General features: G+C 24.1%; 1 protein-coding gene across 1 annotated transcript; it reads right to left on the bottom strand.

The window, feature by feature from the left end:
* Nucleotides 1-4,788: 4,788 nt before the first annotated feature.
* Nucleotides 4,789-6,467, bottom strand: LOC145828762 (uncharacterized). Its single transcript, XM_082936512.1, has 4 exons — nt 6,351-6,467; nt 5,903-6,058; nt 5,382-5,472; nt 4,789-4,835 (listed from the first exon to the last, which is right to left on the bottom strand). Exons 1-4 carry the CDS (start codon nt 6,465-6,467, stop codon nt 4,789-4,791), a joined length of 411 nt encoding a protein of 136 aa, XP_082792638.1.
* Between the last annotated feature and the right edge of the window lie 6,872 nt (nt 6,468-13,339).

The following is a 13,339-nucleotide window of genomic DNA, read 5'->3' as shown; positions in this document are numbered from 1 at the left end:
ATTAAAAACTAAATTTTTGCACAACTTTGTGTGAACTTGTTAGTTAACTTTCTACATAAAAAAATAAAGTTTAATTTGTTTGACATTTTAATTGACAAAATTTAATTAAACTATAATAATAATTTCACATGAAGAACTCACTTAAATGCATTCATAATAACTTCATTATGACCTGTATGTCTTTCCTAGCAACTGTTCTGAATGCAGTAAATAAAACTTAAAAGCTTAACATTATTGTAAAAAACCTGCAAAAAGAAAGTTTAAAGAAATAGCTAAAGAAATATCTCATATCAAAGTACAACTTAATACCTAACAACTGATACAAAATAATCTAAAATTAATTTTTTTTTTATGTCTTTTAGATGTTCATACACAATCTATTTTAAATAACTGAAAACATAATTTTGATTTTAAAACAATTTCACCTAATAAAAAAATCTTAATACTGTTTTTTTAAGTATGCAATTTCTAAATCAATAGTTTTAATTTTATTTTCAAGTTTATTTGCGTTGTCCTTAGCAGCTATTCCTCTTGCTAATAATTCTTTCATTGCTTCTAAATCAGACTGTTTGTTGGCATCTGCAGTATATTTGTCATAGTCTTCATTCAAACATTTAAGTTGCTTTGTAAGTTTACTTTTTTGTTCTCCTAATTTGCTCAAAGCATCACCTTTATTTGGAACATCTTTAGCAAAGCGCTGTTGCTCAAGATATGCCAAATATTGGGCCCTAGAAGATTTTACAAATTTTAACAATTCAGAACTTAGTTCAACTGTGCTTGGTTCTAGACTATTTGCATATAGATGATCTTTAATCATTCTTAGGGACCTTATTGTCATCTCTCCCATATTAGTTGATATTACTTCCTTATTTAAGCTAAAGCCCCGTTCAACACTTGCCTGGCCAATAGTACAACTAATAGTACAACATAGTGTTTTTTAAACTACATAAGTAACTAAAAATAAAAAGTTATTAGAACTTTTCAATGAATAGTTAACAACAACTTTCATTTCTCTAAACTGTTTGATTTTACTTAAGTAAATATAAATTTAAAACTTAAAAAAACTACAATATTAATACTAAGAATATTGAAGAACTAGCCGTAAGGCTAAAAAAACTCTAAATAACCACTTAAATAATAAAAATTACTACTTTTGAACATAATATTGAAACTGGATTAACTAAACCTCATTCTAGATCTAGAAAAAAATTTCCCTGAGATTTTAAAAAACTTCCCTGAAATTTAGGGAAAAATCAAAACTTCCCTGAGTTTCCCTGAGTTTAAAGAAAAATGCCAAAATTCCCTGAGTTTCCCTGAGATTTTCTACAGTTTGAAAATTCCCTGAGATTCCCTGAGTTCCCTGAGTGTGTGGCAACCCTGTTATAAGTTTGGCAACCTTTGAGGTTTTAGCTGGAAATTTTTGTACACTTGGGAAATGCCACAAAAACACCCTGGGCAAAATATTAGCTGAATTGAAAAAGTTTTTATAGAGACTACTTTATATTTTCTGAAAACCACCTTAGTGCAAACTGTATGAAACCCAAAAACTTTAACCTTTGAGTATTTAGGTAAAATTTTCTTTTATATGTGGCCAAATTATGTACACAAAAACACATTTTACACAATTCAAAGAAAGTTTTATGCTGACAACTCTTGATTTTATGTAATTTTTATCACTTTTTGTAAGCTTTCTTGAATTTTAAGTTTTTTGTTAACCTTAAGGATAGTAATTGTATCTTAAAAGTGTTTCCGTCAAAGAAAACATCTGCAAAAGTCTTCACCTAAGCCTAGACTTTGATGTGTTGAGAGACAAGCTCAAGTTAACATAAACATTTGATCCAATTTGATCACTAAACCTTGTTCTTAACTAAACATGTAAGCCAGCTGCAACCAAGAAGCGACCAAAAAACTTGCAAATGTCAATCTACAAACGATTTATTGTGTTTTACAATGAAGCAACTGTTTACTGGTATTTATCAAGGACCTCAGCTTTGTTTTTTGCTATGCAAAGAGTTGACTTAAATTAACTGTTTTATAGTAATTAAATTAATAAAAAAAAAAAAAATGTTTTGTATTTAATCAAAAATTATAATTTTACATGTAAAATTGTTCAAAAAAAGCCATACAAGCCTCAAATCAAGTTTAAAATTTACTGTTTCAATAGTTTTTCACTGAAAATTTTAGTATAAGTTCAGATTAAAAATTGCAGAATTCTACACAGCTTGACAATGGTTACAGTTTACAATTTAGATGTTTAATTTAGTTATTTAGATAATAGTTTACAAATGCAAGTTTACATTTATTAGAAGCTATAACAATTAAAGACTTCCATGTTGTTACATTTTGTTACTAGCAATTTTGAAAATAAAAGAAACAAACAGCATACCCGTGCGGTTACAAATTCTTAGCTTTCTGTTTACTGAATTCACTGAACTTAATTGTAGTAGTAAAAATGTTTGCTGTAACAGTTATGGTTTTTACGATAAACTTAACGACAAAGTAAACGAGCAAAAAATTTAAGAATTCTTTATATTTGAAATTGTGGTATTTTTGCTAGAGATAAAAAAATTCTAATCAAAACTTATTAAAATGGTATAAAATCGTAATAAAAGAAATTAAACTAAAATTTGTCCTTTTTTTAGAAACTAATACATTTACTACTGTTTTTTATCATGATTTTTTTTTTTTTTATTCATAAAACTTTAATTTTAGCAGAAATTTTGAGGAAATAGATTTTAAATGAACCAAAACCCATAAATTTGTTCATCTAAGTGCTATATTACATCGTAACGTAAACGCCTACACTACACCTACACTTTATTTTATTGTTCAAATATTTCATCTCAAGTAAGTTAAAACAACAATTATTAAAAAAATTAGAATTTTTTCAAGGATGCTAGTGAAAGTTAAAAAAAAAATGACATGAGGTAAAATATAAAAAATGACCAAAGGCTAGGTTTAAGGGTAGTAGTGATTGTGATACTATTAAAAGGTAAAATACAAAACTGACCAAGGGCTAGGGTTAAGAGTAGTAGTAGATAGTAGTGAATAGTGATAGCTAAAAAAATAACTAAAAACTAAAAAAAACTATTAAAAGGTAAAATACAAAACTGACCAAGGGCTAGGGTTTGGGGTCGTGAGTGATAATAAAAAAAAATTGAATAAAATTGATAACATAATAAAATTGCTGTCGTAGAGTAAAGGCTAGCAGTAATAGTGACAGTAAAAAAAAAGTTTTAACCGAGTCTTTTTGTAATGTGACGGTGTTTCCCCTAATATTTGCAGAGTCATCAAAATAAAATGAAAAATTTCATTTTAAAAAATAATATTTTGTTATTAAAAAAGTATTTTTGATAACTTTTTAATAAGTTTAGGTAAGGTGGGTTAGGAATAAGGGTATAAAAAAAAGCTTTTGAAAGTTTTGCTGATTCTGCAAACATTAAGGGAAGTACTGTCACATTAAACCCGGATCGTGACCCTTCGTGAAAAGTTATTCTTTCGTGAGTTTTTGACACCTATCCCTTCAAAAAAATTAGCTTAAAATTAATTTAAATCTTAATTAAATCTTGTGTACATTTTATCTACATTTACAATACTTTAACAAATTTTTTAATTTTTAAATATCAATAAATAGAACCTTAAATTACATTCTATATAAATGAGTTTAAAATTTTCATATTTTATAAATTTGTTTAGTAAAAACATTAAACAATGTACTTTTTTTTTCTTTAACTTGTTTAACTTTAAAGCATAAAACTTATTCCTAATAAGCTTTATAACTTGTTTTTTTAACAACTATTACTTTTATGTTTTATAATTTATCAATGCTTCTGTAAATTTAAATAGTGTATTTAAAGATAGTTAAACAGTTAAAAGTTTTATATGCTATAACAATGTGTTTTTGAGTAAAGCTTACGCACTTGTTTTGTATAACTTTCATTGATAAAACAATTAATATACAAATATGTACATAAATTAAAAAAAAACTTTCGAAAGGTCTACTGTTTATGCTAAAATTTTTTATAGAGAATGGTCGCTAAGACCAAACTTAAACAATAAGATTTTTTTTCTTTAAACAAGTAGTAAATTTATTATTTATATTCACATACACTTTAATAAAATTAATATTTAGCTTAAGTAATTTCGTACAACGTTCTTTGTTTAGTTTATCGAACTAATGACGCTTGCTTAGCTGTATTTGTATGTATAACAAAAGAGATTTATATTAAATTGTTTACAGCTTAAATATAAAAGCAATAACTTAGTTTTACTTCTATTATGTGTTTGATATTTAAAACATTTTTAGTTCGGTTTTTAGTGCCATAATCTAATCCATCTTCATTTGGTATATCTAAATTATATGCGAAATACAATTGTCAAACTATCTAAAATAAGTTTATACTATAAGAAAACAAATTAAGATATATATATATAAAAAGACAATTAATGGTTTTTAATTCTAATGCTTGAGTTGTTATTATAACTTTTTTTAGTAAAGTTAGTTGAAAGAATTCATTGAGTTGTTTGAAAGAATCACAACTTTAAATAAAAATTATGAAGTTAAAATTAAAGATATTTTCTGTTAATCTAAGTTTCACCAAAAAATATATTTTTAGTAACAAATTAGTAGTTTAATAAGGAACACCAACACCTATTATAATGATGAAGTATAGCTATTGCAGAGGTTAAGTACAAATTTTCTCGTTAAATATTATTTTCTCTTTTTTTCTACTAAATGTATGACCGTGAAAACCACGGATATAATGTAAGTTAGTTGTAGCCTCCCTACTAGTCATCGCCCCCTGACTGAATAAAACCGCCCACTTCAGGAAACTCTGGGTTATAATAAAAAGTATGCAGTAGTAAGCTGCAAAGATCTTTTATTAATTTAATATAACTTTTGTTTGAATTGGAAACTTATAAAAATAGCAACTTTGTCCGAAATAGTTATGTAACTATATAAAAAATAAGGTTTATTACGTATATCTCAAATATTAAATTGTTACTTAGATTCTTTTACGTACAACAAACTGAAAAACTTACACTTAAATAATAATGACAAGTTCTATGATATTTTAATTTTATCTAATCATTTATAAAAAGATACAAGTAAGAGGTTGTTAGTAACGTAATTGCTCCAACAAATGGTGTCATTTTAAGAGTATGATATATATAGAATTTAATTTTGACTATAGCAGTTTGATTTATAAACACTTATAAAACTATAAACAAAATGTACCTTAAAAACGATTTTTACTTTTCATGATTAGTTCTGTAATTAACTGTAAAATGTAAATGATCATGATTTTTGATTAAAAATTTATAACGCAGGGAAATTTTATTTTTATGCTTTTTCAACAGAACACTCTTCGTAGTAAAACTGCCGAGGAAATTTTTCCACCTGCCAACAACTTCTTTATTACCACAACTGTCCAGCCATACTTGTATACTGTAATAGTACTTGCAGGTTTTCTGTATTGGAAATTAGTAGTTTAAATACAAATGTAAGCTTAAACATTAATTATTTTATAGTGCAAAAATATTTTCATTCAAAATTTTAAGTAATGTTCTTAAGAAATTTCACGACATCGAAATAAACATGTAAAAAGTTTCAAAGAAGAAAGTATTTAAAAACTTTAAAAAAAATTTCTTTATTCAAGGGAGGTACCACAATGGTTTGGAACAAGTCGAAATATGTAGAAAAATAGCATTATAACCATTTTGTTTTGTAATTTAGACAGTTTAGTAAACACAATTAAATTTCAAAGCTCTATAAACCGAACTTACCTGATTAATCTATATCACCAACACAACGTTCCCCAAAGCGCATATAATTCTTATAAGTTTATAATTTATAATTAAACTAACTAATTTTAATAACATAAATGTTATGCAAACTAACCAATAGTGCCACTCCATTTACATTGGGACATGGAGCTCTTACAACCTCGTCAAGACATTGCTCCCAAACGTTATCAATCTCTATGGAGTGAATTCCACGAATACTCAACTTTCCTCCGTTAATATTAGCACGATCGCAGGAGTCTGGAACTATTCCCTAAAAGGTTCAGGGATGAAGTTAGATTTAGTTAAGGTTTTGCAAAAAGTTTTTTTCATTAGAATATACATTTAAATATTTTCGATTAGAGTGATGAAAATTGTAATGGATATAGTTATTTATGAAATTTTAGGTTTAGCTTTAATTTAAAAAATTTAAATGGTTCTTTTGTAAAAATTGTTTAATATTTTTTAAACGATGTTTCCAAACAGATCAAAAATGACACTAGCTTGTTTTGAAAAACCGTAAACATAAAGATGATCTTACTGCGCTTTAACTATTTAAAACTTACTTTTTTAAACATAAAGTAGTAAGTTTTACTTTCTGGTAACCGGCTCGGTTTCAAAACAACATTTGTCGTGTAATGATATTTGGCCAAATTATCAACTTTATCTACTATCTTTCGCATGTATTTCAGCCAATCAGAATCTCGAAGGGGCACATACCAAAAACTCCAAGTATTATGGAGCTCACACAAATGATAGTTCTGTTAAGATATTAAAAATAATTTTTGTCATAATTAACAAAAGTTAAGAAAAATTTTTAAAGATTACAAAAACACTTTATTAAAGTTGGCTTAATAATTTTAATAACAATTATTTTTTAACAGAACTGCTTTGCTTAAAATCTGTAAAATTATTACAATTAAAATAGTCTCTAAAAAAAAATTAAGTTCTTCAGCCCAAAAATATTCAAGAACACCTAAAGTTTTTTGTTAAATAATGTTAATGTTCTAGAATGATTGAATATAACAAATATAGTTTTTAAATACTTTAATTATTTTTAAACTCATAATAAAAACAACACTAACTACTTGAAGATTTGCTGCCTTGTTTTTGTGTTTCTTTAAGAATAGCAATGTTAACTTTTGTTAAAATAGTGTTTGAATGCTCATCAAAAAAAAACGTTGAAATATATGATTAACAATTTTAACGTCAACTACTTTATTCAGTAGATATGATTAGAACAAAATCTATTTAATTAAACAAAACTTGAAAAAAAAAATTATTAAAGATAGTTGAGCACAAAAGTATTGAAGAATACTTGTAATTTTTTTCTTAAATTATGTTAATGTTTTAGTTTAGTGAAATAAAACAAATTTTATTTCTAAAAAGTTTTGAAGTTTTTAAACTCGAAATAAAACCAAAAGTATTACTTGAAAAACTTCTGCTTTGTTGTTGAACATAATTGGTATTTTGTAGAGTTGTAAAATGCAATTGAAATGAAATTTCTAAAAAAGCTGTAATTTAAGAACATATAAGATGTAAAAATAAGTAAGTAATTGATGTGTTGTTATATTAAAACAACAAGATTTCTCTTAGTTTTAATTTTGTGAATCTTACAAAAAAAATAATGAGGAAATTTTAAATGTCATTAATACATGTCGTTTAAGCAAATACTTAAGAAAACATCTTTTTTTTTAAGTATTCAAAATGTTTGTTGTAGTAGATAAGACTTTTAATTTTAACATTGTACATTTAAAAACTTTATTAAACACTTATGAATGATCAACTTTGTAAATTTAGAGAACATAAAATTTAATAATATATCTTGAATAAAAATATTTATTGAATAAAAATTAATAAAAATAGCTATTATTGGTACATAAGTAATCATTAAGCTATCTTAGCTACGCAACTAAAACAGCATTTATTATTAATACTAGATTATAATCAAAATAAACGCTTTTATAATTAATTATAAATTTTGTGAATAAATACTGTCATATTTATCCACTTTAAGAATATAGCTGTTTATTTAAACGATAAAAAAGACGCTCAAAATATTTGGTCCAATGACTTAGTACACGAAGAATCTTTCTAATATCGATTCGTACACCACCGTTTGGAGTTTTGTGTACTTGTTTAACCTTTACAAGAATTAGCTGAAAATGTGCAAATAGCTTAAATTCAAAAATTTTTTAGACTCTATTCAAGTATTTTTTTGAAAGTTTCGTAATTTTTTTATACCTTCAATATTTCACACTAAAACTAGAGTTTTACAATGATTTAAATAAAAATATAATATTAAAGTGCTAAAATACTTGTAGTAAAAAGTTTTAAATAAACACTTTTACAATTTTTTATTTTTATAAATTTTTTTTTTATTAATAATAATTATAACTAATTTTATAACTATTGCATAAATCAACGCTCAAATATATGGTCAATGAACTTTGTTTGAAAATAATTGGTTATTTTCATACAAATTTTTGTTTGAACTTAAAATAGAAAAACAAATTTGATTTAAATTTTAATGCTTTTTATTACTTTTATTGAATAGTTTTTCATTTGCGGTTTAAATCATATTAAACACCAAAATATATTTAGAAGTTAAACTTGTAACTTGTAAGTAGTTTATGGTTTCAATCATATGATATTAAAAACTTTTTGTAGGGTGTAATAAAACTATATACGCATTTAAAACTTAGTCATAACACAAGTTCTTATTAAAATTTGTTAGGTGATTAAAATACCGATTAGTTTAATTAGTACATCTGTTTTATTCAGTTGCTTTAAAGAACTGCTTTAATATTTAAGACAACAAAAAAGCGAACTTTAGTTTCCGATAAAAACTTATTAAATGATTGATTAATCATTCTAACTAAATAAGTTTTAAACTTAAAACTCTTGAACAATTGTGTAAAACAAGTTATTTAATAGCTAACAAGGTACGTATAACTTTGAACTTTTTAAAATAAAATATCACTTTACCAGACTAAACAATTAATCGCTAAAGTGAACAATTGATATTTTCAAATTGAATTTGTTTAAAGTTTAAACATTTCTTTAAACAGTAACATAGTTAGGTAGACTGAAAAGAAATGGAAACAGTTTTTTTGTGGTTTTTGTTGATAACTTAGAAATGCAATTAAAACATAACTGACAACTAAGTTGAGAAATAGTTGTCCTGGACATGACGTTAAACTGTTCTGGTGTATGACTCGATAACTGAAAGGTTTTTCCGTGCACCAGGTCCTTGGACCAAACTTTTGAGCGTTTTTTGTCGTTTAATAAACTATATGTTATCTTAGTTATAATTGACTTAAAAACCAACCGTGCTTAAAAAGTTGTGATATTGTACTATTTTTTCAAACATTAGCTTTTTAAGTAGTTTTAAAATTAAAAAAGCAAGTTTACTAAAGTAGATATAAAACAAATTCACTATGTTTGCTATTAACAAAATAAACTTAGTCTATAAACATCAAAATTAATTACTATAATAAAAAACAACTATGTACATACTAAATAAACTGTTATGAATGTTTACAATATTTAAGCAGACATAGTTAAAACAATAGTTAAGCATATACATATAAATTGATACTCCAAACTTGTTTAATTCAAAATATTTCTTTAATTTGTGTATATAAAGTGCATGCATTAAATTTTAGATAAAACATATTTTTATGGCAAACATTTATAGAAAAGAGTTTTTATTTTTTGTAAGTTATTTTATTTTTAATTCAAAGCTGTACTAAGTAAACAAAAACTGTACTAATCTAATCAACTTAAAAAAAATTTAAGTTAAAACTTCTACCACAAAGTTCAATTATGATTTCTAAAAAATTTAAATGTAAACTAAATACAAAGCTTTGCTTTTTTTTATTATAAAACTATTTTTAGATAAGTAAACGTAAAACAAAGGTATAATATTGTTGCTAACACATACCAAAATATTTTTTGACAACAAAAAAAGTTAATGAAGTAAAAAATATTTTATCATACTTTCTTAGAACACAACAATATCACATGATAAAACACTTTTGAGAATATGCCAATTAAAAAGCAATTAAATAGGAAAAGTTTAATATAGGTTTAGTTTAATTATTGTTTTATGTCTGAATATTTATTTTATTTAAGTTTAAATTTTATAGAGCTATTTAGTTGTAGTATATATATTAAACGATTTATCGCTAAACTTAAAATTAAAAAAAAACCTTATTGCGTAAAGCTTTTTATTTTTTGTACCAAATAATAGTATTTAAGTTGCTTTTAATTATAAGAAAAAATTTTAGTAAATTTTACTATACTTAAATAAATCAAAGTACTAGATTTTCTACTGTTGTTAGTTAGTATATAAATACATTCAAAATGTAGACTCTTGAGTATTTAGTAGGAAACGATTTTTCTAATAAATTTTAGAAATAGATAAATATTTGTTTAAAAATAAAGTTAAAAACATTAATTTTTTTATAAAAAAAAAAGCTCGCCTCTTTATGTAGTCTTATGAAACTTAAAAAATATTTAAAATTATGTGATTAAAATAATAAAAAGCTTTTAACTTGTTAAAAATATATCAGCTTCTTTGTAATCTTTAGTGGACTTAAAATATTAAGCTTCGTTTAAAGGATTGTGTTATTTAATGGGAAATCTGTTGAAAAGGGTATTCTAGCAGTTTGAGTTATAGGTATATAAAAATTTCAAAACGAAGTATTTTGATACAACTTTACAAGTTAATCTATAAAAAAACTACGATTGAAAAAAATTGTGATAAAAACAATGGGAAACTTGTTTAAAGCTTTTATAAATTACAGATCTTAGAATTTTTATACTTATCATAATTTTTTACAGCAAAAATTTGCTTATTTCAATCTTTTTAATATTTTCTTTTGTTAACACCTGCTAAAAACTTTTTCAATTTTTTGACCAAGTAAAGTTAATCTACCGTTATACAATAAAAATTCAAAAATATTAAAATCAATTAGATTCGAGAAATAGATTATAAAAGTTTTTAAATTAGATTGATATTTACAATAAGAATGTTCTTAGTTTTATAGAATTTTAATATTCTTGTAAATATTGCTTAACAGAGTTTATTAAAGTTCACTTCAATATTAAAAATCTAAGTTTAGAAAACTACAATCTCTATTGTAATTTTAATGAAAAAACTATAACTATTGATTATCATTTAGCTGTAAAAGTTATATTTAGTTAGTTTTGTAGATAGCTTTTAAAAGGAATACCTATCACTGAGTTTTAAAACACTGTTTAACGTTTAACAGCAATTCAATCGATATAAAACTTTTAATAATAATTTTTGTTTTACTTTGCATAAATATTTTAAACAACAAATTACTCCAATAAGTTTCCTGTTTCAGTCTGATAAGACTTCCAAAGTAATAGTTTTAGTTTGAAGCTTATCTTCAGCGATTTAAAATGAGTTAGGTCTAGAAGTATATTCGTCGTAAGTATACTGCAGTTATGTTAAGTGTACAACTAAGGAAATAAATCCGTGAAATTTTTTTTTGTTGATAAAAAGTATTTAAGATACAACTGATCTACAAAAAACAGTCTTACTTTATAAAAACTTTTAAATTAAAACTTTCTACCGACATAAAAAAAGTAAAAGTTTAAAGTAGTTCGAAAAATTACCTGATGTAATTAAGACCATAACCTTTAAGATATTTGTCACATAATTATAAGAACAACAATTATTTTCAAACTAAAACAAAACATAGTTATCTAAATTACAAAAGATAAAAAACTTGTTACTGACTTAAGTTATTTTAAAAACACAATTAGTTAATAAATATTAGAAGCAAAAAGTACTAAATGCTAACTAAATCCAATATATTTATAAACTTTACCAAGTAATAACAGTCTGCCCGTTAACATCTAGTGTAAAAAGTAAAACTTAAACGTTTTTCAATTACGCTATTAGCTGATTTAACTGATTATTTTATTACTAAAGATTTAAATATTTAGATGATAAAAAATGGTGTGTAATAGCTCATAAGAGACTTTATAAGCATGTGGTGTACGACTCGATAACCGAAAAGTTCCTTTGTACACCAGGTCCTTGTACTAAACTTTATGAGCGCTTTTTTATTGTTCAATAAACAATATTAATTTAACTTAAAAATAAAACACTTTAAGTATTTAGTTTTCTATATTTTACGCAATTATTTAAACTAAGTACAATGATTAAAGTATTTAAATTATCAACAATAATGCATATATATATATGTAAAGGTAGTGAAACATTTCGAATTGAAACTGCCTAGGTAGAAATGTATACAAACAAATATACTTAGCATAAGTATAACAATCACGTTAAAAAAAATAAGCTCAGTAAATAAGATAATTATAATATTGATTGCTGCGTCGCTCAAATTTTTCTAATCATGTAAATCAAAGATCTTTGAGGTTTTAAAAATGTTTAACATAATACTTAATGATTTTTTCTAGGTTTTTAATTTTACAATTTGTAAAATACAAGATTTTTCGTCACTTTTTAGTGAAAATTTAAAGGGGTTATAATGAAAAATTGTTGAAACTTCTTTATTTCTTACTTTAAACAGTAAGCATATCAAATCAGCAGCTTTAGTAATAGTTACAGTATATTAGCTTTAATCAGATTTGAAAAATATTTCTTGACTTAATTCTATTAAACGAATATCTGCAAAAATTTAGTCGGAGCTTTTGTAAAAAATAGTTTTAGAACCTTTAAAGTTTGAATAAAATTTATATCTTCTAACAAACATATGTTTAGTCAAACGGGGACATAATATAAAGATATCGTTTTCTAATTAAAACACTTTAAAAAAATTGTCGTGTGATCTAATGGCAAACGTCTCTCGTTAATTTTCTCAAAAATCAACATTTAATTATCAGTAAAAAAAAAATTATCTTAAAACTGCTTTTGGAAGATTTAATAAATTTCTGAACAAAACTACTAACTAAAATACCTTTTAGCTGATGAAGTTTAAAAACGGGTTAGTAAAGATTTTAATGGGAAAATATTTATCTAATATTTATATTGTAAAATTGTTTTAAACACTCTTTTCATCTTTTTGTTTTTCACCTTATCACGGATACTTTTAATTTACTTAGTTTGATAATTTTTACTGTAACTTTTGTTGTATTGAAAAAATTAATGGTAAATATTATTCACAAAATATAACTATTTTTTAAACTCAAGTAAGAACCCTAACGTTGTAAATCAGTACTTAGTTTCATAACTTACATTGATAATTAAAATCTGTCAGATTTAAAACAACTTTATTATAATTTACAAACTCAATGTCATTATTATTTTTCAATTCTAAGATATTCTACCATGTTTTTTAAACTTCTTAAGATATAGAAAATAAATATTAATCAATGTAAAAATAAATAATATAATTCTTTGAAAATGCTTACAATTTCAAAGACTTTTTCTTTAATTTTCAATTTGTTTACTACCCAGTTAAAACTAAAAAAAATTAAGTCACAATGCGCTCGTTTTTGAGACTTTTGTTACACTTTAAATGTTTTTGTGTACATATATTATATTATA

Source organism: Thalia democratica, chromosome 2 (assembly GCF_965202585.1).
Source record: "Thalia democratica chromosome 2, ktThaDemo2.hap1.1, whole genome shotgun sequence".
Classification (NCBI taxonomy): Eukaryota; Metazoa; Chordata; class Thaliacea; order Salpida; family Salpidae; genus Thalia; species Thalia democratica.
The sequence above is the reverse complement of the archived record's forward strand: the minus strand, read 5'-3'. Positions and strand labels throughout refer to the sequence as shown.

What these genes read in the sequence shown, in the direction of transcription:
- LOC145828762 (XM_082936512.1), bottom strand. Translation starts at nt 6,467, where the DNA reads ATGCGAAAGATAGTAGATAAAGTTGATAATTTGGCCAAATATCATTAC. An exon ending in ACTACTTTATGTTTAAAAAA is followed by an intron (nt 6,059 to 6,350) that starts GTAAGTTTTAAA and finishes TGAACCTTTTAG; the next exon opens with GGAATAGTTCCAGACTCCTG. An exon ending in GTGGAAAAATTTCCTCGGCA is followed by an intron (nt 4,836 to 5,381) that starts GTTTTACTACGA and finishes ATTATAACCCAG; the next exon opens with AGTTTCCTGAAGTGGGCGGT.